At 41.0% G+C, this 26,202-nt stretch overlaps 2 protein-coding genes and 1 long non-coding RNA gene across 4 annotated transcripts in view; 2 read left to right on the top strand and 1 right to left on the bottom strand.

Annotated features, from left to right (window-relative positions):
- Window positions 1–959: 959 nt before the first annotated feature.
- On the bottom strand, window positions 960–4,146 carry LOC309493566. Of its 2 annotated transcripts, none has more exons than XR_014203997.1 (5): window positions 3,341–4,146; window positions 2,697–2,808; window positions 1,661–1,738; window positions 1,437–1,561; window positions 960–1,316 (listed from the first exon to the last, which is right to left on the bottom strand). It is a non-coding gene; the product is annotated as an uncharacterized lncRNA (long non-coding RNA). The 2 variants fall into 2 exon arrangements; XR_014203998.1 differs by having other exon boundaries at window positions 1,661–1,741; window positions 3,341–3,991.
- Window positions 4,147–4,746: 600 nt separating this feature from the next.
- Window positions 4,747–9,099, top strand: LOC309493565 (tubulin polyglutamylase TTLL7-like). Its single transcript, XM_082162697.1, has 3 exons — window positions 4,747–4,886; window positions 5,601–5,722; window positions 9,043–9,099. The coding sequence occupies exons 1-3, from the start codon at window positions 4,754–4,756 to the stop codon at window positions 9,049–9,051; spliced, it is 264 nt and encodes an 87-aa protein (XP_082018823.1). The 5' UTR covers window positions 4,747–4,753; the 3' UTR covers window positions 9,052–9,099.
- Window positions 9,100–9,191: 92 nt separating this feature from the next.
- LOC309494767 (tubulin polyglutamylase TTLL7-like) overlaps window positions 9,192–26,202 on the top strand; it is a gene marked incomplete at both ends in the record, with an annotated part of 40,719 nt that continues 23,708 nt past the window's right edge. Inside the window, 3 exons of the mRNA XM_082164177.1 lie at window positions 9,192–9,202; window positions 9,566–9,782; window positions 10,442–10,606. Coding sequence (XP_082020303.1) covers window positions 9,192–9,202; window positions 9,566–9,782; window positions 10,442–10,606 — 393 coding nt within the window. The remainder of the gene's footprint in view (window positions 9,203–9,565; window positions 9,783–10,441; window positions 10,607–26,202) is intronic.

Genomic DNA, 26,202 nt, shown 5'->3' with positions numbered 1-26,202 from the left:
TTGTTAATTCGTGTTTATTTACTATTAGCTAGTAGAGATGATCGCACATTTACAAGCGCCAAAACGGTATTTTGTTTGAATTTCGTAATAAAAGTGACAGAATTTGAGAGCTGAGATTTTTTTAATATCATACCCAGATAGCAAACAGTCATTGAAATGATGTTTTATTAACAAGGTTCGGGAGGAGCACGTTCAGATAATTAACACAAGCGGAAAGCACTCAGCAATCAATGGTGAGAGGTATAAATACTCAGCAGTCTCACCTCATTCCATTGACAGTTTTTGCAGCATCCCTCCACCACCCCTTCTCCACACTTCTAGTACTAAACACTTACATACGGGGGGAGTACTCTGGGTTCGGGCTGAACTCCGAGCTCGGAGCCCTCCCTCCGGACAGCACGCCATATACGCATTAAACTTACCCATTCAAATTATATGTAAGTGTGAACTCGTGAAACTATGTTAAATCAATATTCCGTTTTCAACATTAAGTCATTGAATCAACATCGAACTCTGATGTTGATTCTACATCATTTTGCACCCTGTTTTAATATTGAAACAACGTTGAAATCCTGTCCATAGATCAACGGAATTTCAATGGTATTTCAATTATCAGGAATATTGAAACAATGTTGAAATTCCAACTGAACTAAGGATCAACGTGATTTCAATGGAATTTCAATCGTTTTTAAATGTTAATTTTAAATGTAATGCCATAAATTAAATAGCCTGCTTTATCTACAGCCAGGATGTTAAAAAGTAATGGAACATTTAAAATCTTGTAACACTGAACACACCACATTAACACCCCTGGTGTTGATTTAATTCCATTGGATTACACTATATTAATTACATTGCATTACACTATAAGTGTTATTAATAGGGTTAGGTGCAAAAGTATTCTGTACAGTGCAAAAAAAAAATTACACAATTATATATCAAGAGTCTTCAGACAGATGTATAAATCCAAAGTTTATTAACAAATGGGCAAAATGGCTCCTTTAAAACATATGCCAGGTGTGTAAAGGTCAAATTATCACATTCACGAGGTGTTGCACAGAAGGAAAAAATTAAATGCAAAAAATAATCAAATTTGCCTAGACATGAACAAATATGACCGGTAGATTTGAACAAGATTGCAGAAAACTAATTGACAGTTGCATGTAGCATCCATGAATGCAGTTCCTCTTTGTCCCATCAGTGAGCAGGTAGTAGTAGTAGTCATTGAGTTTATTGTCATATCAGCATCACCGGCAGCGAGCAGGTACGCTGTGTGGTCTCTTTAATGCAATCAAGGTGTTCTTGTATGCTGGTCCCTGCCAAAGACAAAAATAACACAAAGTCAGCTCTCCAATTGGTCGTCTTTATATTAGTTTTCCACAATACAATCAACCCAAATGGCAATATTTTTAGGCAGACAATAGGTCCAAATTTACCTTTTTGAAGACAAGGTGTTGTTCAGCTTGATATGAGGACATCTATCCAGGTCTCTTGCAGCCTTGTGGTGATGGTAGAATCAAATCAAGGAGGAGACGAATCGATGCAAGATCGCTGCCCCATTCTAAATAACAGATGTGACAACTTCAGCAAAAAATGCATGAACGCGTATAGATCATCTTATTCTGAAATATAGTCTAACCTGAATCATCAGTTTCATCACCTTTCATAGCAGATTCTGCAGAGTCGATCAGGTCCTTGAAGGTCTTGGGAGAAGCCTTTTCAGGAACTTAGCTGAGGTCTTCTAACCAAAAAAAACAAAAAACAAAACAAAAAAACACCATCATCAAACAGTTACAAAGCATAATGACAACCATATCTCTCTCAGATGATCCATTCTGTTGAGATGATTGTGTAGTCACAGAGTAGTGCCTGGCATTAACATTCATCTTGGGTGACGCACAAGTGAACAACTCGAAGTACAGGTGTAAACGCAAGACACATTGAGATTCGATTGTTCTGATGAGGTCTAGGCCACGTTATTTTATTAAAGGGTTAGTTTCACTCCAAAAAAATATATAATTCTGTAATTTACTCACCCTCATGTCGTTCCAAAACCTGCAAGACTTTCTTTCATCTTTGAAACACAAATGAAGATCTTTTTGATGAAATCTGAGAGCTTTCTACGCAACTACCACTTTGATGCTTCAAAAAGTTCATCTTAAAATTATTCCATATGAACCAAGCAGTTTAGTCCACATTTGCTTTTTCTTCTGTTTATGTTTGTTGATTAATGTTTATATGCGAATAAAAGTCTAAATTCAATCTCATCACAAAGCGAGCGAGTCTCTTCCGAAAATTTGGACTAAACCGCTCAATTCATACGGGTTATTTTTAGGATCTCTTTATCAACTTTTTGAAGCATCAAAATGGTAATTGTGTGGATTGTCAATGGAGGGACAGAAATTGCTCGGATTTAAAATATCTTCATTTGAGTTTCGAAGATAAACGAAAGTCTTTTCATGACATGAGGGTGAGAAATGACAACAATTTTACACTTTTGGGTCAACTAACCCTTTAACTTTTTGTTATAGTGATTGATGTGTCATCATGAATTATGGCAATCAAGACACATAAATCACCGAAGACACATGCAAATTCCAGGTCTGAACAAAGGCATTGTGTGGTTGCCCAGTTAGGTTAAAATTTTTCATGTTCATTAGTCATGTAATAAAAAAAATATATATAATGACACTCACAATTCTGGATTCATCTTCAGCATTCGGTTGCTTTCATCTTCATTTCTCTTGCTTGCTTTCTGTTGCAATCTCATGAGAGGAGCTTTCTTCACTTGACTAGTCGAGGCCAAATCTATTGGAAAAAAAAGAAAAAAAGTCAGTTGAGGCTAATATTTCCAAAATTCAGTAATGTAATACAATTTAAATTAGGGCTGTAAATATGGTAACATAATTGTGATTACCCTTAATTTTGATTATGCTGAGAGCTTTCTATAAAGCATGGGTGTCAAAATGTAAAATGATTTATATTCACACATCTACACTTGTAGATGTACACTTCTTATTCACATATTCAAGTTAATAGCCACAAAACCTTGAGCATTGTTCACATGAAGGCCTGAAACAGTTTAAATATGCATTTAATCTGATTATTAAATACATTTATATAATTTAAATGAGTAGTAATAAGGCATCTTAAATTTAACTTGGTGTACTACATTAGATTTTAAGTTATTTTACCCATAATTTATTAATGATATTTATAATGTGAACAGAAAATACAGATTCATAATAATAAAATACAGACAGATAAATAGTTAGGACATAATTTATCCCAAAATAACATGCAGTATGAATTGACAAAGAATGATTTCAAGCTAAAGTACCTGTTTGCTCTGCCAGTGCTTGCACAATTACCTGTAAACTGAATGAAGACAGACGGATTTACAGATTAGCTTTAACTCACTTTCACAACTTTTGAATTTAACAGTCATAAAAAAAACTTGATCGTAACGTTAGTAGGCTAGACTATGTTTGTGTCTTGACTCTTGACGCTGATATGACGACATGATATTCAGTGCTAAGAACAAAATAGAGATGATGTAATTCACAAAGGGCGAATAAAAAGTTTTTAAACGCTTCCCCACCTCGGTCTACAAAAAGACAGCATTTGTTGGTTTGCACCGCGCGCTACAAGACACTGAACGTAAACAAGCTGTTAATAATGCGCATGCGTCACAAAAACGGAATTGTTAACGCGTTCATGTATAACACAGCCACTTTTATACACACAAAACACATATAAAATTACCTGGACTGGACTCGGAGGTTTTGCTAATTTTATAACCTAGAAGAGAACCACGAAGTACTTTTGGCAGATTTTGACACGTTGGTAAAACAAAAATCTATTTCAGTGACTGCAGCACTGCGTCAGTTACTAGTAGTAACTTACTACACTAACCATCATGTTAATGATCAGCCTAACAGTATTTGATTTGGTACAATTCATTCATATATCTTACCTGTACGCTTGTGCCAAGGGTCCAGAAATGAGCTGTGTCCGGTGCAGGATGTTGGTGTTGATCTCCCGGTCAACCAAAAATCGATGGATTTTCAATCATATTTCCCGGTCAACTATATATAGATGCATTTTCAATCATATTTCCCGGCCAACTATATGTCGATGACTTTTCAACAACAGCGTCGTTTCCCGGTCAACTATAAATCAATGACTTTTCAACATATTCAGTGGTCGCCCGGTAAACCAAATATGCTTAATCAATCATAAAGATAACTATAGATCAATGTTGTTCCAATATTGTTGCCATCAACATTAATAACATCAGGTTTTCATCGATATGGTAATAGTGATTCAACATTTATTTTGCATTGAAATTTCAATATCAACGATAATGATGATTCAGATGGAAAAACAATGTTTATTCAATGTTGGCTTGCTGTCTGGGGTAAGTAACTGCTCTGTCGAGTCTGTCGGTCTCCATGTCCTCTTTGCTTCGCGATTTTTCTGTGCGTGAGAAAATGGATGTGTGCTGTGGAGAGTGTGTGAAAAGTGTCAATTGCGTGTGTCTCACAGTGAATGCAGCTCTGCATTTCTCACATATATGCAGAAATAACTGTCTCAGGTAGCCAAAAATATGTGGGACAACGATGGCCCAAATCCAGATTCTGACTCCTCTTGTGGGACACTAGCCGCCATAGATATAACGTTATACACTATGACTAGCCGTGGCGGCCGTTCTTAATGTTCTTCTTCATGTTCCACAGACGATCAAGGAACGATGTCACCGGCACGGAATGGAGTAAAGAAGAAGAGCGTCCACAACAAGAAGAAGAGAAATGTCCACACCGTCACCAAGAAGAAGAGAAAGGGTGTCGTTACAGCCAACGTTACAGGAACAAAATTTGAGATCGGTAGGAAAAAGGATTTGTCCATTATGTCAAACTTGTTGATGAAAGGGGACATTCACACAAAGCGTTTTGGTGTTTAAAAATACGAGTTTCAATACTACTATTTGAGTGTAGTCATCAAGTCTAGCTACCATAACTTTACATGGTATCTTATAGGCATTCAGTGGGCAGTCCTTAAAGGTGCTGTCCTTACACACAGCCTTAGGGATGAGAGTTCCTAAAGAAAATACACTGTGGTCATACAGGCATGACGTGTTGTGAAGTGAGGAGTTGATTGGTAGAGATCAAAGATAGGCAGAGCTGAGTGTGGATGAGCTTCCGTCAGATTGACGAGGTCCATCTCAAGACTTTGTAGTGTGGAAAGGGGCAAAAGATTTCAGTCTAAGCCACACCAATTTGGTTTTATCCAGTAATGCTGATATTTATGGAAAATCATGGTTATAATATTGCCAATTGCTACGGCCATGTAATGTTTTTTTGCAAAGATAATGAAATGCAGACAAAACATTCTTAAAGCACTTGGGTTTATGCAAAAGCATAAGTCATGCATAATTAATCATTATTAAAGCGTGAGTTTTTATTTAAAGTAAAGAACAATATTTCTGTGGATGAATTCTACTAATGAAGTCAGTTGTTTGTTCCCATTGAAAAAGAAAGATGATCCAGTATTGTCAGAGTCAATGCATATCAAAGGAATCTAATTTGATTTATTTGCAGTTCATACCGTCATTGAGGAGATGAACTTTCGTGAAGCCAAAAAAAAGGATAAAATGGCCAATATCATCTGGAATGACTCTGCCGTGCAAATGAAGAAAATCACTGGGCTCAGGAACTACCAGGTACTCTTGATTTTCCTTTCATTTCAAAGAATGAAAACAAAAAACAAACAAACACGCTGTTAAGGTTTCCTCTTATTTTCCCTTGATTAAGAGATGTGACCTTTACCATGGCAAATTTGTCAGGAACAGATTTGAACCAAAGTCCGTTTTAGGGCAAGTCAGTTCATTCAGCAGCCATTGAACTGTGGCTGCGCTGTGTTCAAAAGATTAGCAATCGTTCAACTTGTTCCCTTGCTGCAGGCATACCCTAAACTGATTTCAGACAGGCTTCATAAAGGCGGCATAAAGGTCTAATGATCTACAACAAAATAGAGAGACTATTGTGATAACCAAGCGAATATTTACTTAAGACAATATTAATTTCTTGCTTGAGATAAAATCAGGTGCCATTTATTTTTTAGCTCAACTCAAGGGATCAAACACACAGGGGTGCTTTTCCCAAAGCCAACTCTGGTCGCAAGTTCTGTCGTTAGCAATAGAGTTCAATGGAACTTGCGACCAGAGTTGGCTAACGATACGTTTGGGAAACGCACCCCAGGATAGTAGAATAACATAGGCAGTGAAGGATACATATATGTTGCTGCCTTCAAAAATCGATTGGATGAAGGTTGACGGGATGTGTCAATCTTTGGATTCGGACATTCCTTGTTGGCTTCCTACCTCCGCCTGCAGAAGAAGAATTTTTTACAATTTGAATGCAGCCTGTGTTTCAATAATACATGTCAAACCAGAAATAAAATCTGGCAACATAAACTTAGCTTAAATCAGGCCAAAAATAGATAAATTCAGGCTGTCCATCTTATGCGCATATATGTTGTAGAGTAAACAAAAAGCTGACAATACTACTATCTGTTACGGCGCGGCTATACGAACTGCGCACGATGAAGACGAAAGAGATAACAATAACAGTCTTTATCATAATCCACAAGGTAAACTCGGGAGAAATGTGCCGCTATTTCAGCATATCACGACCACATAGATGGCAAATCAGGAAAGCACGACCTGGTCGTCAGGTTCCTTAGGGGGGCGAGACGGTTAAACCCTCCTCGACCCCCCTCCATACCCTCTTGGTGCAGCAGCTGTGGCGCTTTGGTAGGGATTCCTGCCGGGCTTGGCTCCTCAGCAAAAAACTGAAGTGCAATCGCACCTTCTGTTCATTATATACCCGCGCTGCGTGGCTGAACAGCTGATGCAAATGACTGCACGTCAATGTGCATTGGCTTGTTTAGTTTCACTTGAAGTAGATTGGCCTCTCTAGCGAGATTCGTATTTGTTGGTCCGACCATATGTAATCGAGACGTTTCGTGTTTATTCAAACGCCTTCACTTCAACTAATGTTCACAAATCTGCATTTTTATAACAGTAAAAGCTCTTTTCATGTAGTCGCGATGTTATTCTGTGTCATGTTTATCAAAATAAAACTGAAAAAACGTAGACCCCACTTCATTGGTATTTAAATAGTATATACAGTATATATAGTATAATGGTATTATGTTGAACTTTATTCTTGTACAAACAGACGCTGTATTTAGCAGTACATAAAATATTAAATGGAAACGTATCTGAAACGTCTGTGTATTTGACAAATGTTGCATTTATTTCACTCCAGCTGTGGTAAAGTATGCAAACACAGTGTGAGCGGTCACTACAGGATGCAGAAAGTGTCCGTCGTCACGTCTCCATTTCCCCCTCTGCACACGGCAACTGTCGCCGATCAGTTACATACAGCCACAGCCGATGTCTAATGTCTGAATATTTGTACTAATCCATTTCAGAAGTGAAACATGTTAACAATCAGGGCCCTATTTTAACGATCTGAAACGCAAGTATCAAGCGCGAAACACAAGTAACTTTGTAGGCGGGTCTCGGGCGCTGTTGCTATTATACCGGCGGGATAAATCTAAAATGTGTTGGTCTGAAGCAGCTTCATTACTCATAGGTGTGGTTTGGGCGTAACGTGAAATAAACCAATCAGAGCGTCATCTCACATTCCCTTTAAGAGCAGGCGCGCTTGTTCCATGGCGGATGGCTATTATAACGGCGGATTTGCCAGGCGCACGCCAGGAGCGGTTCACAGCCGAGGAGACCGACGTTCTCGTCAGGGCCGTAAAACACAGAGAAGTGACATTGGGGATGGAGAAACACACCCAGATTAGCTTCGGTTAAACAGGCGTATGATAATTTGGGTAAATGTGTAAGCTAGATGTATGCTTTTATAATAAATAAATTGTTTGTCTATCTATCTATCTATCTATCTATCTATCTATCTATCTATCTATCTATCTATCTATCGTAATAATGTATGATTTGCAAAAATGAAAACTGCTGCTTCTGTGTAGATGAGAGAAGCAAAGTGTGTGTGTGTGTTGTGCACACGCTACATTGATTATGGCCAAGCATGCACCCTTAAAATAGCATATGAATAACATGCGCAACACGTCACTGACTTTAAACTAGGTTTTTTCGGTCAGTGGCGGAATTGTTTTCTAAACCTGCAAAATAGCATGAGGGAACGTTTGCGCCGGAACACGCCTCCTCTTTGCGCTGAACCGCCCCCGGGAGCACAAGTGTTTTTCCTAGTTTACCAACGTGCGTCTGTGGAGGGAAAAGTCCGCTGTGCGTCGGGTGCAAAACAGGAATGATAAATGCTTCGCTGTACAAAGTCAATTGCGCTGGGTGCGAGATAGTGCCCTCAGTCATTGAGATAGTGCCCTCAGTATCTTTCTTAGTAGGCATCACCTGTGCATCACCCAAACATAAAAAATAAATCATAATTTACTCCCCCTAATTAATCCACTGGAGTTACACATTTGGTTACATATCAAAACCAACTGCATTTACTTGGAAAAGAGCAGCTTCAAAATTTCTCCTTTTGTTTTCTGGAGAAAGAAAGTAATAGGGAATTTTTTCTTGACTTTCATATTGAAACAAATGACTTTTACACCCAATTCATATGGCATAAATGGTCTGTATGAAACAATAGTGTATTGTGTTAGTGTGAAAAAATCAACTGTGCTTGTCGGTCTAATATTATACACAATATAAATAATTGGCTTTGATGCTTTGATCCATGAAACACTTCATACAGTTGTGTTCTGTGTTATTTTCTTTTTTGGGAAAAGCATGTTGTGCTTTCATACTTACTAAAAGGTTTGTTCTTTAGTCCTGTCGGAAAGACTCCTTGGCAGAGAACATGGCCAAGTGAGTTGAAAATATGATACCATATCAGATACATGACTGATTACATCTGCCTTCCAGCCAAGGAACATTGACTTTACTCTTCGTTTTTATTCATTTTAATACCCTCTTCTTTTCCTTAGAATGATTAAAAGTCAGCCTGAGGAATTTAGCTTCATCCCCCAAACCTGGAAATTGCCAGACGAGCGCGAACAGTTCCAGAACTATGTAAAGAAGTTGAAAAAAAAAACACATGCAGAAAACATATATCGTTAAGCCTGCAAATGGAGCCATGGGCCGTGGGTAAGTTACAACAGACTGGAAGTTTTGCATCCTGTGGAGTATTAAAAAAAATATATATATATATAGATTATTTTGGCCAGTATTTGTTGTCTGTATTCGAGAACAGCCAAGAGCTGGAGATCTGTTCAACATCAAAATCAAAGGAAATAAATGATGGCAGGGCTTAAAACAGACCAAGACGTCTGGTCTTATTAACCTGGGCCTAGTCAGGGTCCAGGGACCAGCGATAGAGACAACGCCTTATTAAACTTGCTACTCTTGTTACTCTGATACGCTTCAGAGGTTTGGATTCTTAACCAACAATAAAATATGCACCACATTTTAGGGATGTGCTCTGATAGAATCTTATCCATTTTCTCCCAGAATATCTCTGATTCAAGATTCCAAAAAGATCCCGGTCAGGGGCAACTTCATTGTGCAGGAATACTTGGACAATCCTTTCCTCATGGAGGGCTACAAGTTTGACCTGAGAATATACGCTCTTGTTACTTCCTGTGATCCACCTCGTTTCTTCCTCTACAACGACGGCCTGGTTCGAATGTCTACAGAGAAGTACCAACCGCCAAACAACTCCAACCTGGTAAGTTGGCTTATGACATCATTAAAAGCGATGTGAACATTTTAATTCTATGTAGTAAATGAACTAATAAAAAGTCATCACAATTTACTTCATTAATGGTCAAAACCCTCTACTCCATACTCAAATAGACACTTTTCACAATCAGGCCAATCCTGATAGATAAAAGCAATTCTTCATAGCTAAGCTACGTGTACAGTATGCTGCAAATGCCGTTTCATATTGACTTTAACACTCTTATACATAAAGGTAACAGATTCATTTGAGTAAACACCATATTTAATGTGATGACAATGAGATTTCTGCTATTCTTGCAGTCATTTTTAAACAAGTTCACACATTGTAAAGTATGTGCAATTGACATATTGAAAATCTTCCTAAAACTATTCTAATGTAAATGGTTGAAATGTAACCATCTGTAAAACCTTTTTTTTTCTTTTTTTTTAAACTGTCATATTGTAGGATCTTCATTAAAACATGTTGCATTAAAAAATGTGGCATTACATATATTAATAAAATATTATTGTATTGCCAATGTTTTTTTTAAAACCATTCGTAAATTCTTCTTTCAGCTGCCAAAACTGACATTATGCTTTTTTCACAAATGTAAAAAAAAAAAGGCATCTATGCTCTGATGGAGTTTTATTTTTTAATACCCTCAGGACCAGCAGTACATGCACTTGACCAACTACTCTGTAAACAAACACAATGAGAACTTTGACCGAGACGAAACGGAGGACAAAGGCAGCAAGCGGTCTATTGACTGGTTCAGAGAGTACCTTCGAACCAGCGGTTACGACATGGACATATTCTGGGACGATGTATCAGTGAGTTGTTTTTATTTTATTGCTTTTCTTTGTTATCCTTTAAATTTAGGGCTGCATGATACAATGGAGAAATGTGCACTGGCGGAGCTAGGGGGTGGCCAGGGGTGGCTGTGGTCACCCTTGGTCTAAGCTTGGCCACCCCTTTGGCCACCCCTCTCACAACTGCTGTTTCTGTCTCTTTTTTTATTGACAAAAATGACGTTTTTTTAAAAAACTGAACCGTCTCTTTAAGACCACAAAAAACGTGAGACTTTTCAGACGCACACTCCAACTTCCCCTCAGCGCCAGTCAAACCAGTGCGGAGATGTGCACGTGCCGAATGAGCTTCAGCAGAACATCAGACAGTGATATGCACATAGTAAATATAGATTCAATCTTTCTCAACTGGTGGGTTGCAAGACCGGTTTGAGTAGGCCTAAGTCGAATAGTGTGCAGTCAACAACAAACGTAATTCTCTATTTTTCTGATGCTACTTCTATTTTAGAAGATGTGTGTGAAAGCTTGTGTCACTTCTGTCAGATGCTGAGAAAAAGGGCGTTGTCCTTATTCAGTTGGCTATCTTCGGTAAGATGAGATGTTGTCAGGCCAAATGTCAGTAAAACTAACTAACTTTCCTGTCATACGGCTGACAGCTGTTGTACTGTGCTTAGCGGTACACACATCACGCACAAATGCAGCGCGCTATAGCCGTAGTTGTCGTCAATTAAAGCAGCACTCAGTAGCTTGCTTCGGGACTTCTTCGCTGTATTCTCGCTTTTTGCTCGCAGGTTTCTCTCTAGAGCTCCCCCCACAGCTTCGGAATAGATATTTGACAACACTGTTGTAAAAACTCGTTGTTGATTCTCAGACACCAGAGGCTAGTAGATCAACGACATCAAAGCAGATGGGACGTTCTTTAAAACGTCTTCTTCATTCGGGTTCGGACAGCGTGAGGGAGCGCAATAATGACAGCATTTTAGCAGATTTCTTTTGGCCGTAAAGCAATTGTTTACATTGCGAGACCTGATATCACGCGAGACTTCCTGACGCAGCGGCTGGCGGCCCGCCGGCTCAAAGTTGCAAGTGCGTATTTTCCGCTCACGGGCACCAGGGGGGTGCGAAACGACCACCATTCAACCCGAAATAAGTGATATAACCATTCCAATGACTCCGAAGCTGTTCAGTTAAGGTAAAAAAAGTTACTTAGTTCACCTTTAACTGATTGAATCAAAAAGGCGATTAAAGCTGTCAAAACTGCATGCATGTATTTGTTATATATGCGTCACATGTGTCTGGATTAAAATATTCTGCTATGTGAGATCACAATATAAGGCACAAACTGATATGTAATGTTTTAATGTCCAAATAAATGTGAGCACTGTGCATTTGTACTAGACGATAGGCATTCATTTTGCGTTCATTTGTAAAGGACAAACAAAAATGGATCATTTTTAAATCCATAAAATAACTAATTTTACATTCTGGCAACATTACATTATGAAAAACATAACATTTTACAGTATGTGCTGTTGACTTCCTCCTTGTTCACATTCTTGCACATGGGGATTCAAAAGAGAACTTTTGTTTTCCTTTTTAATTTATGTATGATAGAACTGTTGCAATTATTTATTATGACAACTAATATAGAAAGTTAAACTTTTTTTTTGACAAACTCAGAATTGGTTGAAGAGTTCATTGATTATATAAAACACAATGAAGGTTGAATAATCTTTGGACTACAGTATTTATCTGCATGTTATCTCATCCATGAAGAGGCAACAATGTACAGGGTGGGCCATTTATATGGATACACCGTAATAACATGGGAATGGTTGGTGATATTAAAGTCCTGTTTGTGGCACATTAGTATATGTGAGGGGGCAAACTCCTCAAGATGGGTGGTGACCATGACATATACTAATGTGCCACAAACAGGACTTTAATATCACCAACCATTCCCATGTTATTACGGTGTATCCATATAAATGGCCCACCCTGTAGAACAAGCTATTGGAGATTTAGAGAACCAGAACCAATCTAACTGAGCAAGCTGAACTTTAGCTATAGTGTGTGCCCTTTTATTACTATTTAATTAATTTTAATATGAGGTGGTGGGTAATAATAAAAAAATATAAAATTCACTCAGTATTCCATGATTCCCAATTCACTACTATCTCAATTACAATTAAGTACAAATTAACTTTATTCAGTTGTGTAGGCACTAAAACAGTCCAATACATTATCAAATTCTTTTTTATGATAAAATAATTAAGATTTCTGTGCCACCCCAGACTGGTTGCTGGCCCTTGCCTGGCCACCCCTATGAAAAAATCCTGGCTCCGCCACTGGAAATGTGATGTACAATATAGCTTGTTTGATAATAGAGTGGTGGTGCAGGAATGACGTCAGAACCCGGATGTCTAATTCGCCGCTGGTTATTTCGAGATTTTCTTATTGGGTTTTATAATGGGGTTTTTCAATTAATGAGTAAAATAAAGCCTGTGGTAAATATAATTTGTCTTGACTATACTTTGACGTTTTGTTCTACAACATACACTGTACACACTCTCACCCCAAGCTGTTTAATCTAGTTGCTTGTTAAAAACGTACATTTTCAGAAATGAACAAAATTTGTGTTTTCACTATGGGTGTGTGTGTCATTTACGTTGTTGAATAAAACATCAAATCATCATCAGGTTATGTTTATCAAAGGCTTTATTTGACGTATAAATCGAAAAAAAGAAAACCCCATTATAAAACCCCATAGGAAAATCTTGAAGGAACCAGCGGTGAATTAGTCTTCCAGGTTCTGACGTCATACCTGCACCACTCTACAGTATATGACACGGTGAAAGATTATTCAATTGAATTGATTTTTAAGTACAGTACGTTTAACCATTACTAGAAATGGGCTATACCATTTGTTATTTTTAAAGGGTTAGTTCACCCAAAAATGAAAATTCTGTCAGTAATTACTCACCCTCATGTTTTTCCAACCCCGTAAGACCTTCGTTCATCTTCGGAACACAAATTAAGATATTTTTTATTAAATCTGAGAGCTGGATCACGCCTCCATAGGCTTCTAAGACATTATAACTTTCTGGCCCAGAAATAGTCCAAGTGACTCCAGTGGCTCAATCTTAAGTTTATAAAGCGACGAGAATACTTTTTGTGCGCAAAAAACCCCCAAAAATAACGACTTTATTCCACTATTCATTTCCTTCTCTCTGGGCCTCGAGTTTTTTCACGTAGTGTAACTGCGTAGCGCGTCTGTGTTGTACGTCACACGTAGGCTCACTATTGGCCGACGCTGGTCATGTGTGTGATGCGTGTGATGTACAACACTACGCTATTACACTATGTGAAAAAACTCGAGGCCCAGAGAGAAGGAAATGAATAGTGGAATAAAGTCGTTATTTTGGGGGGTTTTTGCGCACAAAAAGTATTCTCGTCGCTTTATAAACTTAAGATTGAGCCACTGGAGTCACTTGGACTATATTAACAATGTCTTTTGTCATGATTCTGCCTTCTAGTCTTTGATTTTCCCTGGTCTTGAGGCAGGATCATGACAGACCCATGTTTTATGTGTAAGCACATGGCCATTTGTTTGGGCTGTGTGCTTGCGTTGTCTTGTCACCTCACCCCGCCCCCTTGTTATCTCATCTTGTAATCATTAGATCGTTGCTTTCACCTGTGTTCCTGATTAGTTTGCTCCCTGTTGGAGCCATATTTGCTTTCTTTATTATGGTTTGAGTTGAATTATGATAATAATGTGTTTTGTTAATAATAGTTTGGTGTGGTTATGTTATATTTGTTTATATTCAGATTTTCTTGCTTTAATATTGCTTTGATTTTGTTTTTCTATGAGTGCAACATGGAGGCGTGCTTTATTGAACCCGCCCACCAGCAAACAGGTGACTGCAGCACCTGTCTTATGGGTTCAATCAAACACGGAGCTCAGTGCTCAGTTTGAAAGTGATTTGACGTGGCTAGCAAGGTGCAGCCGTATATTTTCTTTGACCGCTCATTTATCCCGTAACAAACTTTGGATTATTCACTGAAAGCTCCATCACCCTCCCTGCTGTACGGTAGGACAATAAAACTACTGGAAATTCAGGTACAATTATTCACACGACATGCAATAAAAAACTTCAATGGAATGAAACGGACTGGAGGAATTATGTTTGAGCGCGTCAGCGACTGGCTGCAACACTAAGTACTTTACATAGTCAAAGAAATTGGCTTGTGTTGCCTGCTAACCTTAGAAAGAACTTGAGCATTTGGAAGATGGAATTGTTTGCTTGAACTAAGTTGTACCCGATCTTCTGTTTGCAAATCACAACATATCGTGGGCCTGCTACTCTGCTTGAAAGAACTGAAATTCGCTATTCTCATTGGACGCGCGTCTTTAAACATCAGACGTCATCTCATTGATAAAGTTTGTAGCGATCTCAGCTGAATGAATGAACAAGCCCGCACGTTGTGAATATGAAGTTCTTGACGTTTCTGTTTGAGATTTGGGAGTGCAATGAGAAGATATTTGAATTGTAAAACGAGATTAATTGAACATGGAGGAAGAGAGTCATGATAATGCTGATCAAAGCGAGAGACTGGTAAAACTGAAAGCGTCTCGACGTGCAAAAATGGGCGTTTTGACGAGAAAGAAAAACGAAATCATGGCATTAATGAATGATGCACAAAACGTGGAAACAGTCCAGTTAAAAATGGGAACTGAGTTTGATAAAGCTTATAATGACTTGCACGAAGTAAATGAGTCAATTAAAATGCTGTTGTCACCAAACAATGCTGAAATTGATCAAAATGAATGGTTTTTGCCAAAAATGACTGTCATAAATGAATTTAAAAATGATGTTGAAAAATGGTCGCAAACAAAAATGACTGATGATGAGGCTGAGGGGGTGGAAAATGAAATTGTGAACACTGGTGATGCTCCTGTTATGGTCGATGCTCCTGTTACTGCTGATATTGCTGCTGGTCTGGATGATATTGGTCCCAAAGACAGTATTTCCCAAGTGAAATCAAAGCACTCATGGTCATCACGGTCATCTAAACATTCCTCACGGTCATCAAGGTCTTCTAACTCATCCAAGTCGTCTATTGCTTCTCTTAAAGTGCAACTTGAAAGTGAACAAGTGGAACTGGTTGTTAAAGCAGAAGCTCTTCAACAGAAGCAAGCTCTTGAGAGAAGGGAAGCTGCACTCAAAGCTGAAAAGGAGGAGTTTGAGTTAAAAACTAAGATGGCTGTAAATACAGCAAAGTTGAACCTTGTGAAAGGATACGAAATGCAACACGTGGTCCCAGAAAGAATGAATCAAAATGAGAACATAGAAACTGGATTGTCTCATCAGGCAACTGGAACAGTCAACTCTGACCATTATACTTTTGATGAGGACGCAGAACAACTAACACCTGCGTTCACACAACTGCCATTAATTTTGGAAAGGAACGTACCATACAATTTTCAACCAGCTACATCCACTCAAAGGAAACCTGCCATACCAGCAAAGGATTTATCTGTTCGTTCAAAAATCCCCCCTTTTCAGACTCATTATGCACCTTTGGATCCCAATTATGTTGCACCTGCCAGCCTACCTCCAGTAGGTGGCAGTAGAGAACAGAGAAATGTTGCATCTCATCAGAATCCAAAGCCTTCTACTTCTCAAGCTCTACCAAATATTCAACATGCATATGCAGCACGTGGTGTAGATGCACGTAAAGCTGCTGACCATTTAACACTTCCACAAGATAAACAATACCAACAACCTCCAGTGTTGCAAAACACAACCAAAAGGAATGAATTTGACGATGTCATGACTCTAATGGAAAAACAAAACAAAATTACAGAAACTTTCATTACACAACAAGGTCAACACTCCTTACCATCAGTTGTAATTCCCGTTTTCAAAGGTGATCCTTTGGACTACCAATTTTTTATAAGAGCTTTTGATTATGGAATTGAAAAGAAAACTAAAAACAATCAGGATAGGCTGTATTTTCTGGAGCAATTTACAGCTGGCCAACCCAGAGAACTTGTGCGCAGTTGCCAATTTATGGATCCGGAACGAGGTTATGCCAAAGCCAAGGAACTTCTCAAAAGACATTTTGGTGATGAACACAATATTGCCACTTCATATTTGAATAAAGTGCTCAAATGGCCATTGATCAGATCTGAGGATGCAGATGCATTACAAACTTATTCTGTGTTTCTCAATGGTTGTCTGAGTGCTATGTCTTCTGTTCAGTACTTGGAAGAATTGGATCATCCAACTAATTTGAAGGCCATTCTCAGTAAACTGCCATACAAAATCCAAGAACGATGGCGAGTAAAAGCTTATGAATTACAGGAACGTAATGGCCGTAGAGCAACGTTTTCAGACTTGACAGACTTCATAACCCAACAATCTAGGATCTTGTCACATCCGTTGTTTGGAAGTCTGAATGCCACACAAGCGAGAAAACCTGAACCTGCACAGACAACAATGCTCAGAGAAAGAAGGCCCAGACATGGATTTACTGGGTTTGCAACCAGTGCGGAGCCGGTGAGTAGCAGCAGTCCTGTAATACAAAAGAAAATGGTGAAAGAGTGTTTGTTTTGCCGTGCAGATCATCATCTAAGCTCTTGCAAACAGCTGAAGAGCAAAAATCATGAACAGAAATTGGAATTCCTTCGGAAAAAAGGAGTATGTTTTGGATGTTTTGATGTAGGTCACATGAGCAAACATTGCCAAAGTAGGCTTACCTGTCATGTATGCTCTCTTAAGCATCCTACTATCTTGCACATCAACAAGACCAGTGTGCAGAAGAATGACGGGGCTATAGCCAATGTTCAGACCTACACAAGTCAAGCAGACATGTGGAGAGAAACTGGGGCCGGAGACACGGCATGCAAGCTTGCCATAGTGCCGGTTAAAGTCAAACTAAAGAAAAGTGACAAAGTAATTTGCACACATGCCTTTATGGACCCTGGGAGCTCTGCAAGCTTCTGCACAGAATCCCTTCTGAGGCAACTGCAGACAACTGGAAAAAGGACAAGAATCTTGTTAAGAACAATGAACAAGGAAAAAGTGGTTGATACATCTGTGGTGGCAGACATGGAAATCAGTGGACTAGACAATGATGACTTCTTTGACTTGCCAGAGATATATTCGCACCCTGACATTCCTGTAAAGGCTGAAAACATCCCCAATCAGGAAGATATTGCTCAATGGGAATATCTCCATGATGTGAACATTCCACAGATAAATGCAGAAATTGGTCTACTCATCGGAAACAATGTTCCTAAGGCATTGGAACCATGGCGGATAATTAACAGCCAGGGAAATGGTCCCTATGCAATAAAAACAACTCTGGGATGGACAGTTAATGGACTACTCATGAAAAGCACATGGAAGGATGTTACTGCAAACAGAATTTCTGTAGTGAAAATTGAGGAATTGCTGCAGCAACAAATGAAAGTAGATTTTCCAGAGCGCCAGCAGGTGGAGCATTTGGAGATGTCTCAAGAGGATAAAATGTTCATGCAGTTGGTCTCTAACTCTGTGAAACTGCATGAAGGACATTACAGCATTGGACTGCCCTTGAAGGATGCAGATGTGGCATTTCCTAATAACCGCTGCCTTGCTGAGCAAAGAGCTATAAGTCTAAAGAGGAAGATGTTGAGAAACAACAAATTCTATGAGGACTACAAAACATTCATGGCTGAAACTCTGAGAAAAGGCTTTGCAGTCCAAATACCATCAGAGGAGGAGCAAAAGAGGACAAATGAAGGACGAAAGTGGTATATTCCTCATCATGGGGTGTACCACCCTAAAAAACTCAAACTGAGGATAGTATTTGATTGTGGAGCTACCTACCAAGGTGTGTCTCTAAATTCGCGACTTCTACAAGGCCCGGATCTCACCAACAATCTCATTGGGGTCCTCACTAGATTTCGCCAAAATCCTGTTGCCTTCATTACCGATGTTGAAGCCATGTTTCATCAGGTGCATGTATCCGAGGAAGACTCGGATCTTTTGAGATTCTTGTGGTGGCCTGATGGGGACTTGGACATGGCTCTTGAAGAATACAAAATGGTCGTGCACATCTTTGGGGCTACATCTTCTCCAAGCTGTGCGACTTTTGCATTGCAGCAATGTGCCAGAGACAATATTGGCAAATTTGACCCAGATGTTACACACACTGTGCTCAGGAATTTTTACGTAGATGACTGCTTAAAGTCTGTGAATACCGAGCAAGAGGCAGTACAATTTGCAGGACAGCTCACCCAACTGTGTGCCTCAGGTGGTTTCACGCTGAACAAATGGGTTAGTAATAGCCGAACATTGCTTGCATCCCTTCCAGAGCAAAGCTTAACCCAGGAGCTGAAAAACTTAGACTTGGACAAGGATGCATTGCCTATTGAAAGAGCTCTTGGAGTTCAATGGTGTGTGCAGTCTGACTCGTTTGTCTTCAAAATCCAACTCAAAGACGTTCCATTGACAAGAAGGGGCTTGTTGTCTATGATAAGCTCTATATATGATCCTCTAGGTATGTTGGCACCTGTCATCCTCGTTGCAAAACAGGTACTGCAAGAACTGTGTGGCTTGAAGCTAGGATGGGACGACCAAATACCTGAACATCTGGAAAAAAGATGGCTGACATGGGTATCTAACCTGTCTCTATTAGAGAATGTCCAAGTCAGGAGATGTTTCACACCTGAGCAGTTTGGAGGCCTCATATCTGGACAGCTTCATCATTTCGCAGACGCCAGTGAGTGGTTTTGGCACTGTATCTTATCTACGGCTTGTAAATCATGAGCATGAGATTTGTTGTGCCTTTATCATGGGCAAGGCCAGAGTGGTGCCATTGAAACCCATTACCATCCCAAGGCTTGAGCTCACAGCCGCTGCAATGGCAATACGAATGGACAAAGTGCTGCAAGAAGAGCTTGAACTCCCTCTGGAGCCTTCTGTTTTCTGGACAGACAGTACCTCTGTACATTTACATTTTTACATTTACATTCATTTAGCTGACGCTTTTAATCCAAAGCGACTTACAATTGCTATATATGTCAGAGGTCGCACGCCTCTGGAGCAACTAGGGGTTAAGTGTCTTGCTCAGGGACACATTGGTGTCTCACAGTGGATTCGAACCCGGGTCTCTCACACCAAAGGCATGTGTCTTATCCATTGCGCCACCACCACCCCAGGTACTCAAATACATACGAAATGAGACATCTAGATTTCGTACTTTCGTTGCCAACAGAGTTGCCAGCATCCGCGCAGCATCGGAAGTAACACAGTGGAGGTATGTCAAAGGCACTATAAACCCTGCTGATAGTGCGTCAAGAGGCTTGTCTGCAACACAATTCTTACAATCTAAGTGGATACAAGGCCCTGCATTCTTGCAGCAACCGGAGGCAGAGTGGCCACAGTTCCCAGAGATCACATTGACACAACACGATCCAGAAGTAAAAGTGTTCACTATCAGTATTTCCACCTTGGATGAATCTGCAAAAACAATCACAAAATTCATCACTCACTACTCAGACTGGTATCGTCTACGCAAAGCTGTTGCTTGGATGTTGATGATAAAGGAAGAACTGAAAAGGATTTGCAAAAAGAAAAAGGAAAGTAAAGAGCCACTTGAAGTGAAAGGATGCAGTAAAGGTTTACTGTGTGTGGAAACATTGCAGGATGCTGAAAAAGCTATAGTGCAATTCTGTCAATCTATGGAGTACAAACATGAACTGGAATGTCTGACAAAAGGAATGACTGTGAAAAAGAACAGTCACATACAAAAGCTTAGCCCTACTCTTCAAGACGGTGTAATAAGAGTCGGTGGAAGGTTGGTAAGGTCCGCAATGCCATCTGAAGCCAAGCATCCAGCCATTCTGCCAAGACACCATCATGTGACGACACTCATTATTAGGCATGCTCATGAAACTGTCGGACACAGTGGTCGAAACCTTACACTTTCACGTTTAAGACAGAAGTATTGGATACCAAAGGCCAACTCTGCAGTTAGGAATGTGATCAGCAAATGCGTCCACTGCAGAAGAGAAAGCTGTGTCAGAGTTAAACAGTACATGTCGGACTTGCCCCAAGAAAGACTATCACCGGACGAACCACCATTTACCAATGTAGGCATCGACTACTTTGGACCTTTTGAAATCAAAAGAGGACGGACTACATTGAAACGGTATGGTGTGATCTTTACATGCTTAAACATTAGAGCTGTACACTTGGAGGTCGCCCATACATTGAACGCTGACTCGTGCATTAATGCTATACGGCGATTTATTGCCAGACGAGGTATGGTCAAGACCATCAGATCAGACAATGGGACAAACCTCGTAAGAGCAGAACGAGACTTGCGAGAGTCCATTCAAGATCTGGACAATTCAAAGATCCATGCCGCATTGCTTAAAAGGGGCATATCCTGGACTTTCAACCCACCCACTGGATCCCATCATGGTGGAATTTGGGAAAGACCAATAAGAACTGTCAGACGCATTCTTAGAGCCCTGTTGCAAGAACAGGCTCTGGATGAGGAAGGATTGGCTACTTTACTATGTGAAGTTGAAGCCATAATCAATGACAGACCTATTTGCAAAGCTTCTGACGACCCTCTAGACTTGGAGCCTCTCACACCAAACCACCTCTTACTTCTCAGAGGAAAGCCTTCCCTACCACCTGGTGTATTCAGCTCAAATGACTGCAATGGCAAGAGGAGATGGCGCCAAGTGCAGTACATGGCGAATCTTTTCTGGAAGAGGTGGACTAAAGAATATTTGCCAGAATTGCAAGAGAGACAGAAGTGGACAACAAAACAGAGAAATCTTGCTGTTGGAGACATTATATTGATAGTGGATGACTCTGCTCCAAGGAACTCGTGGCTCATGGGCCGCGTAACCCGAACTTTACCAGATAGAAGGGGGTTTGTGAGACAAGTAGAGGTGCAAACCAAGACCAGCACCTTGATAAGGCCGATCTCAAAACTTGCCTTACTTTTGGAAGCCACTGATTGAGATTGACGAGCCTTCTTTCTATCTCTTTTTCTATCTCTCTGTCCCTCTCTTTTCTCTTGTTTTTTCACTTGACGTTTACACTGATTTTTTGATGAACTGATTTTTTATGAACTGATGCGTTGCGTCTACTAAAAAAAAAAAAATTACAAAAAAAGGAGTGTGTTGGTAAACTGGATGTACATTTCTGTAAATATTATCTGTCTCCTATAGTATGTTTGTAATTGTACTGTTTTTTCACAGAACAATTAGGGGCCGGTATGTTGGAGCCATATTTGCTTTCTTTATTATGGTTTGAGTTGAATTATGATAATAATGTGTTTTGTTAATAATAGTTTGGTGTGGTTATGTTATATTTGTTTATATTCAGATTTTCTTGCTTTAATATTGCTTTGATTTTGTTTTTCTATGAGTGCAACATGGAGGCGTGCTTTATTGAACCCGCCCACCAGCAAACAGGTGACTGCAGCACCTGTCTTATGGGTTCAATCAAACACGGAGCTCAGTGCTCAGTTTGAAAGTGATTTGACGTGGCTAGCAAGGTGCAGCCGTATATTTTCTTTGACCGCTCATTTATCCCGTAACAAACTTTGGATTATTCACTGAAAGCTCCATCACCCTCCCTGCTGTACGGTAGGACAATAAAACTACTGGAAATTCAGGTACAATTATTCACACGACATGCAATAAAAAACTTCAATGGAATGAAACGGACTGGAGGAATTATGTTTGAGCGCGTCAGCGACTGGCTGCAACACTAAGTACTTTACACTCCCTATCTAATCCCCTCATGTTTTCTGTCCTGTGTCGGTACATTGTGAAACGTTGCATGTTAAACGCTGTGAGTACTTCGTCAGAAATCTGTTTAATGAGAATTGTTAGTTTGTTTCCTGTCATCGTCAAGTCAGAGTCTAGTCTTTTGTTCATTATCTTGTCTTAGTCAAAGTGACCTCTCCTCAGTCCTGTTTTGCCCCCTCGTGGGTTTTGTTTTCTGTTTTGTGTCGAAATAAACCTGAGTGTCTGCATATCCTCTGCGTTTGGGTTCTCTCCTTCAATCCCATGGCAGAATGTACCGACCACAGAAGAACCCAGCAGACTGTATGTCTTCTCCCGCTAAACCACAGCTGACTGATCAAGAACTATGGTGGCAGGTGGCCATTGCTGACAGTGGAAATGGAAAACTTCCATTCCCTCCCCAGGGTGAGTTGTCCCTGAAGAGGTATGCCCAAGTTATTGAAGAGAAGAGATTCTTCCTGCCTGAGATCCTGGTTTCTCGCTATTTCATCGCTGGTCTCAACTCTCCTCCTCCTCTGTCTGAACGAGAGGAGCTTACTCGTCGCCCATTTCGAGCAATGGTGGATTGCTTGTCTCAGAGAGAGCCAAAGGGTCCCACGAGGTCTTCATCTGCCATGCTTCCAGTGGTCCCAGAGGGTCGAGTCCTTGCTGTCGTCACTCAAGGGGATCAGGCTCTCTCCGTTTCTTCTCCCGAGGTTGCATCCACACCCACCAAGCTCCGTGGCAAACGAGGGAGACGGGTTTCATGGGATTCTCCTTCAGAATCATCCTCGACAGTCAACGCTGCCGGAGGCCGCCCTTCCAGCACCAGTTATGGTCCCAGCGGAGCTTCTCCAACCGGCCACTAGTCCAGCTATAACTTCCGCACCTCAACCTAGGAGAAAGAAGAGGAGAAGGGGAGCCTCCCGTCCTTCGTCTTTGGCTGTCCCAGAGCCCGCTACTGCAAGCGCTGTCCCAGAGCCCGCTACTGCAAGCGCCGTCCCAGAGCCCACTTCTGCAAGCGCTGTCCCAGAGCCCGCTTCTGCAAGCGCTGTCCCAGGCGCTGTCCCAGAGCCCGCTTCTGCAAGCGCTGTCCCAAGCGCTGTCCCAGAGCCCGCGACTGCAAGCGCTGTCCCAGAGCCCGCAACTACAAACGCTGTCCCAGAGCCCGCTACGGCAAGCGTTGTCCCAGAGTCCGCTGCTGAAGGCGCTATCCCCGGATCTGCTGAGAGAGTTGTGGCCGATCTAGCCGCAAAAGAGGTTCTGCAAGCAGTTTCTGCCCAAAAGGAGATGCCTGTCGTCTTAGCTGCTCGAGCCGTATTTGACTATCTTACCGCTCTTGCCAAGATCCTTGAAATGCCACCCAGACCCAAGTTACTTTCAAGTCACAAACCCTCGACATCAGACAGTGCTTCCCCTGAGTCAAGTGGGTTTGGTCTGAAGGATTCAAGGGAATCTGACGCGTCAAGCATGAATGATTCTGATGTCCCGAGTCCTGTCCCGAGTCCTGTCCCGAGTCCTGTCCCGAGTCAAGCGCAGCCTGGAGTCATCGGCCCAGAGGGACCATTCCGGTCCGTCTGTCCTTTCAAACAGGGTCCTGTCCCACAGTCACCCGCTTCATCCCCTGCTTTGTCTCCCGTGTCGTCGCACCCTGTTGTCCCCATCAAGTCTCCTGCCAAGTTGCCATGTGTTTCCCCTGTCACCCCTGTCGCTGTCCAGCCCCGGACTGTTTTCACCAAGACTGTACCTCGTGTTTCTTCGTCAATGCCTGCCCATAACCCCTGTCCTAAGCCCTCGCCCCGTAAACCCAAGCCCACCAGTCCTCCTATTCACCCTGGACAATCCCCCATGAACTCTGTGTTTCCTCCACCTCCCCTGCCTTGTTTATTGTTTTTGATGTTTCACCCTAACCCAGTTATTGTCATTTCTTGTTTGCCTTTATTTTTATTTGTTATGTTTTGTTGGTTTGTGTCCTTGTCTCAGTCCGTCATGTCCCGTGTTTAGTGTCACCTTGCGGAGCGTCTGGAAGCCGCTCCTTAAGGTGGGGGTTCTGTCATGATTCTGCCTTCTAGTCTTTGATTTTCCCTGGTCTTGAGGCAGGACCCATGTTTTATGTGTAAGCACATGGCCATTTGTTTGGGCTGTGTGCTTGCGTTGTCTTGTCACCTCACCCCGCCCCCTTGTTATCTCATCTTGTAATCATTAGATCGTTGCTTTCACCTGTGTTCCTGATTAGTTTGCTCCCTATTTAATCCCCTCATGTTTTCTGTCCTGTGTCGGTACATTGTCTAACATTGTGAAACGTTGCATGTTAAACGCTGTGAGTACTTCGTCAGAAATCTGTTTAATGAGAATTGTTAGTTTGTTTCCTGTCATCGTCTAGTCAGTGTCTAGTCTTTTGTTCATTATCTTGTCTTAGTCAAAGTGACCTCTCCTCAGTCCTGTTTTGCCCCCTCGTGGGTTTTGTTTTCTGTTTTGTGTCGAAATAAACCTGAGTGTCTGCATATCCTCTGCGTTTGGGTTCTCTCCCTTCAATCCCATGACAGTCTTTAATGCATTTTCTGGGCCAGCAAGTTATAGTGTCCATGAGCCTGTGAAGGAGTGAGACAGCTCTCAGATTTAATCAAAAATATGTTAATTTGTGGTCCGAATATGAACAATGGTCTTACGGGGTTGGAACAACATGAGGGTGAGTAATTACTGACAGAATTTTCATTTTTGCGTGAACTAACCCTTTAATCTGATACTTTCAAGGCCAGTATCGATACCAATACTTCTAAACTAAACTCTTAAATTATTTTAAGCATAAAATGGGAATTTATACCCAGTTAACATTATATTTGAAAGTATGAGGGTTTTAACATACAACTGTGAATTATTAGGGCCTGTGCACCGATGGTGTGAGGACTGAGGACCCTATTGGAATTGCTCCGTTTATTAGATTATGCTTTTGTTGGTGTCATATCCTCAAAGGTCTACCTCCTCTATCTCTAAAAGGATGCATATTAGTAGCATGGTTGTTAGTGAGAGAGGACCCAAATGCAGAAATGAGCGATGACAAGATTTATTGACACATTACGGTAGACAAGGCACAAGATGTAACTGAGGAATGAAACAGTCCAAACAGTTCGGGACAGCACACACACTGGGGAAACAGGCTGGTCAGGGGTGAGACTAAACCAGACACGATGACCAGTGGCAGCGGCTGAGAGAACCGGAGGCTTGACACTTGGTGATGAGAATTGATGTACAGTAGCACCAGGACTAGCTGCCAGGCCGGGAGAATCAGCGACCATGGAGGAAGCAGGGCAGGAATCAACATGAGACACACATGCTGTTCTCTGTGGAGGATGCACGCTGGGATCTAACCTGCTTCTCCGGAACTTCATGTTTGGGGTCCCCGCGGGATGCTCAGCAAACGTCCCGCCGGTTATCTGCCCCTCATACTTCAACACAAGCTCTGTTTAATCATGCAGACCTCTGATAAGCGAGTACAGGAGCTGATACAGGCCGTCTGTTCCTGTCTTCCTACGATCTGCCCCTCCCTGTCTTCCCGTAGCGTGCTGTCAGTCTTTGACCTATCATGTCTCTTCAGGGAGCTGGGATGTTAATGAGTCCCTCATACGGGCTGTTTGCACATGCAATGAGATTTCACAAGCATGTCCTGTTGTGGTTTAATTATTTCTTTTCAGGGAAATGACTTCAGAGATTTTTGATACCAGAAATATTAGACTTTATTAACAAACAAAGCCGAGAGACCCTCTGCAGAAAGAGCCCCTGCAGAAAGATTGTCCAGCAAACGTATATACCTTCTCCT

The sequence above is a fragment of the Leuciscus leuciscus genome (assembly GCF_965113295.1).
Source record: "Leuciscus leuciscus genome assembly, chromosome: 3".
In the NCBI taxonomy this organism is placed as follows: Eukaryota; Metazoa; Chordata; class Actinopteri; order Cypriniformes; family Leuciscidae; genus Leuciscus; species Leuciscus leuciscus.
Note: the sequence above shows the minus strand (reverse complement) of the source record. Positions and strands in the feature narration are given on the sequence as shown.

What these genes read in the sequence shown, in the direction of transcription:
- LOC309493565 (XM_082162697.1), top strand. Translation starts at nt 4,754, where the DNA reads ATGTCACCGGCACGGAATGGAGTAAAGAAGAAGAGCGTCCACAACAAG. An exon ending in AGGAACAAAATTTGAGATCG is followed by an intron (nt 4,887 to 5,600) that starts GTAGGAAAAAGG and finishes ATTTATTTGCAG; the next exon opens with TTCATACCGTCATTGAGGAG.